Below are 4564 nucleotides of genomic sequence, written 5' to 3' on the forward strand. Positions count from 1 at the left end.
AAATAATGACACTTGTGTAACTCACCCAGCAGCTTACATCAGATTTGTTTTGGACATTTCCTTAATCCTGTTAAAGATAAAAAATAAAATAAAATAAACAGAGTAAGAGTTTGTCTAAATCAAATTTTTCTATCTGATTTATTAGCCACCTTGACCATCAAATATATTTTTACTTTACATTTTGTAAGAAAACACAAAAATGTTTCAGTAAAGCACAAGAAGAGTTAAAACATTTAAATCTTGGCTAATGCTGCAGGAGAAACACAGTAAATACTAAAATAATCGTCTGACTCCCTTCTGGTTATAATGCCTGCTGGCTCACAGACTGTTGCACAAAGCAAAGCCATCATAAATGTCATCTGAAGAACGTTTCTTTTTTTAATGATATAAAACTCAAAAGTTAGATGAGCTAGACGAGTAAACAGGCTGCAGATTAGGTCTAATTCACACCTTCTGTTTAGTTTGAGACTGCCGTCATTGGCTCTCATTTTTAAAAAGCAGAGTTGCTGAAATCAGACATATGAAAAATAGAAGTTGTTTCTCAACTTGCTCCTTTTGTTTTCGCAGACTTTACTCCTCGCCTGTGCTTGTTGCATCTCACCGAAACGACCTCTCTCCCTCTCTCAAACGTCCTACAAAAAACCATGAAGGACTTTGAATAATTCAATTCCACTAATGAGACGAATAAACAAATCCGTGCATGAATATTCAGGGATCGAGTTCGTATCGTTCCAGCTTCAAAAGCTTTTGGAAAATATTGCTACAGCATGCACAATCTGCTCTGCAGCTGCTTGATTTTCCTAAAGTCTAAACGGCTTTTGTTTATTACTGGCCTGTCAGCGCCAACAGAAGCATTCGGTGCCTTTGTAATTTGTTAGCAGGACGACTCTGGGTGCTGCTTTCACATTCTTAGAAAACAAATAATAAAAAAAAAAGAAACTGGTTTCCTTTTGATGGTTTTGCTTATTGGTGTGAGGCTTTTGTAACAGGAAAGTTATTTTGTTCTTAGTATTGAAATGTCTACATCACAAGTTCTGAACAAGTTTACTTGATCAGGATCTTAAAAAAAAATCCCCACCTTTGGCTAATATGGGGCCAAAGAGTTTATTTACCAATGACAATTGCATAGTAATAAAGAAAACAATATATTACCATATATTAACTTAATACAGGAGTATAATTTTTTTGTCATATTCTAATTCAAACTTTAAAACAGTTCTTCACTTTTTAAATGCAGGTGTTTTTTTTTAAATAAATAATAATAAAGTTAACTACAAATGTTTTTTAGTTTTCCTAAATCCGTTTTTTTTCTTTATCTTTTAAGATAACAGTCAATTTGACTCTAAATTACCTATTGACTTGATAAGATTAGTTTTTTGACTCCACATGTTTTGACATGTAAAAATGTCCCATATTGATTTATAAAAAATTTTTTCCAGATTTTATTATTGACATAGAAATAATATAGGAAATACAATGCAAAAGCAAAAGAAAGCACTAAAATATAACAGTAATAAATGGGGGGAAAAAAGGACAAAAATCACCAAGATTTTAACGATTTTTCATTTATTTATTTATTAATTGTCTTTTCTTTTTTTTTTCTTAACATTTCAAAACCCCAATGGAACAAGAGTCATTTGAAATTTCCACCCAAATAAGTAAATAAATATTTCCATTTATTCTTTTTTGTTTTACATTTAAAAAAATAAACAAGTGGTCACTGATTAAGTCGGGCAGTGGAGAGAAAAGCGTTGAACAAAGACGGATAAAATGAATGAAGCAGGTGCAACATGTAAGGAACAGACAAGGGAATCTTCCCGCACAGTAACAAGACTCTAATATATATAACATCTGCAGCTATTTAAAGACAATAATCCATCTACATATTTACACTTACAAACTGCGACTTGTTGCTTTTAACTTAGGATTTTTTTTTTTGGGGGGAAAAAAAATAAAAAAAAAAAAAAAAAAAAAAAAAAGAAAACTGGGCCCTAGAGGTTTTGTTATGCTGTAGGAGCTCTGTGCATAACTATCCGTCACATATGAGATTAATTACAATAAAACACTAAGTTAGTTGCAAAATCTGCAAAACCCGAGGAGGAAAGAAATCAATGCATTGGTTCGAGGTCTCAGTAATGCAGAGGATTCAGCAACAGAGATAAATAAAATGTGTGTAGATGGGGGAGCAAAGTCTGTACAACCCCATTTGGAAAAAAGTTCAGCTGAGTTCAGAGTCACTTGGAGTCGCTTGCCAGCCTCGGCATGGTCACGGAGCTCATGCTGGACACATGCGGAGGCGGGACTTGGCACATGCTGCACGGACAGGGCATCCCGGTGCCGACGCCCCAGTGCTGGAAGCTGCTGCCCAGGGGCCCCGCGCCTGCGGTGGGCGCTTTCAGGAGTCCGTGATGGGGTCTGACCGACGTGACGGCGGAAATCCCGGGAGCGGAGAGGGAGGCGGTGGAGGCGGCGGGCGGGGGGAGGAGCGGGTGGTGCACCGCCGGGTGCGAAGCGTGGGAAGCCGCCGGGTGTCCCGGCACGGGCCCCGCGTGAGTCATAGTCCCACAAGTCGACGGGTGGAAGCCGCCGTGGTGCCCGCTGCTGCCGTAGATCTCACTAACCAGCCGCTTCATCTCTTCCAGGGAGTTGCTCAGCATCAGGATGTAGTTTCTCGCCAAGAGCAGGGTGGCGATTTTGGAGAGCTTGCGCACCGACGGTCCGTGCGCGTAGGGCATAACCTCCCGCAGCCCGTCCATGGCCACGTTCAGGTCGTGCATCCGTTTCCTCTCACGGCTGTTGATCTTCAAGCGGATGGCCTGGAGCTCGTTCTCCGACAGCAGCTTGCGGTCCTTCTTGGACGCCATGCGCAGCGCCAGCGCCTCCTCGTCGGCGGCGGAGAGGCCGCGCAGACCGGGGATCTCCGACGGGGAGTCGCTCTGCGTGGAGGACACGGCGCCCGAGAAGCCGTGCACGGACTTCTTCAGGGTGGACATGAAGATGTCGTCCACCTCCGGGGAGGACGGTCTGCTTGACACTCGGCTTGTGTCTGAGTCCATGGTCCAGGTCCCGCACGATGCTCTGAGAAGAGAGAAACTTTTCAGTAACTGGACTCCAAAACGGAGAGTGTTTGTTACACATTCTATTTCTATATAAATATATATATATATATAATGAATAACATAAATAGCCCTAAATTAAAAAAAGAAATCCTGAAATATTTAAATCAACAATCCGTGTTGTGTAGGCCTCTGTTTATGTCTTTACATGCCACTCCACCGGGCGTACGCATGAAATAAATCAATACTGCTTCCTCTACATAATAATAACAATAACACTCAGCATGTTTACGCATACAATGAAATAAAACACCTACCAGGTTTATCCAAGCGCAATGACGGTGAGAATCCGCAGTCAGATCCACCTGTTACTCCAAATCGCATCTGACAGCCCATCAGGCGCGCATGCGAGCGGCCACGGGCTTTTATAGCGGGGCTGGGGCGAGCAGAGGCCGGGTCACCGGGACAACGCCGTTTCTGTCCCGGCGGCCTCCCCGCGACCAATCAGAGGCGGGCAGGCGGGAGGGTGGGGAAGACGACGGGGTGCGTTAGCCTGATGTAATTACCAACACAGAGCCTCAGTATTAAGTGAAATCTGACACACTCCTGGCAACACATGGCCCGCTACTGTTAAAATATTTATTATTATTTTTATTATTAATGTTATTACAAACTTACAGAATAAGAGCCATTAGCACTTCATAGCTAGATTTTTTTTATTTGACATCATTAATTCAGAGCCTCATAAAAAGAACTAAAATAAGAAAATGTAAAATATTTTTTCAGAGCAATTATTTGTGGTAAAATTATGCAAATTTAAATTGCTTGAATAATTAATATTTGTAGTTATTTTTAATTTGAACTCAAATGTAAACTAGCCTTTCATAAATTTGATTCCTGATTAAAACAGCTTTTTTTTCTGTTTCTGTTACAAGATTTTATTAATGTATTTTTTTTTCTAATCGACCCTTACAACAGATAATCAACCAATCAACGCCTAATAAGCATCATAGCTTGTTTCCAGCTTGCAGGCCTGGACGTGATATGCTGTTTTCCGTTTTCGTTTGCCCGCCGTCGGGCCGCGGCATCTGCTGTCGAGGAGCATCTTTAAACGTTAATTAATGAAGTGTGCAAAACTGTCTTTAACCGTTATGATCCGCAAGATTTCAATTAGTGGCGCTGTGTTTTGGGGGGAAACAGCAGAGTGTGGCCCTCCGCTGCTGCTGCTGCTGCTGGTGCGGGAGGGAGGGAGCCCAGCCTGGCTCTGACATAAGGGCCCGGCCCGGTGCTCTGCTCTCAGACACGCTAACTGGAACTGACAGCAGCATTGTCCCGAAAATGCGACAGGTATTGTGTGCAGTCGGACGCAATCAGCGCTAATTGCCTCGACAAGTTTATGTTTCCAGAACCCTTCTCCTATACATATAAATAGAAAATGTGGGGGTCTGCATTGAAGTCGGTCGTCGGCTTTAATAGTACACCCTTTCCTTTCAATTCAGACTTGAAAT

The 4564-nt window shown here is 41.8% G+C and overlaps 1 protein-coding gene across 1 annotated transcript; it reads right to left on the reverse strand.

Annotated features, from left to right (window-relative positions):
- Positions 1 to 1602: 1602 nt before the first annotated feature.
- Positions 1603 to 3480, reverse strand: olig2 (oligodendrocyte lineage transcription factor 2). Its single transcript, XM_015045193.1, has 2 exons — positions 3374 to 3480; positions 1603 to 3078 (listed from the first exon to the last, which is right to left on the reverse strand). Exon 2 carries the CDS (start codon positions 3054 to 3056, stop codon positions 2235 to 2237), a length of 822 nt encoding a protein of 273 aa, XP_014900679.1. The 5' UTR covers positions 3057 to 3078; positions 3374 to 3480; the 3' UTR covers positions 1603 to 2234.
- Positions 3481 to 4564: the final 1084 nt, after the last annotated feature.

This window comes from Poecilia latipinna, unplaced genomic scaffold, assembly GCF_001443285.1.
Source record: "Poecilia latipinna isolate Pla-1442-1.1 unplaced genomic scaffold, P_latipinna-1.0 Scaffold712, whole genome shotgun sequence".
Taxonomy (NCBI): Eukaryota; Metazoa; Chordata; class Actinopteri; order Cyprinodontiformes; family Poeciliidae; genus Poecilia; species Poecilia latipinna.

Coding starts and splice junctions, on each gene's coding strand:
- olig2 (XM_015045193.1), bottom strand. CDS start 3,056: ATGGACTCAGACACAAGCCGAGTGTCAAGCAGACCGTCCTCCCCGGAG.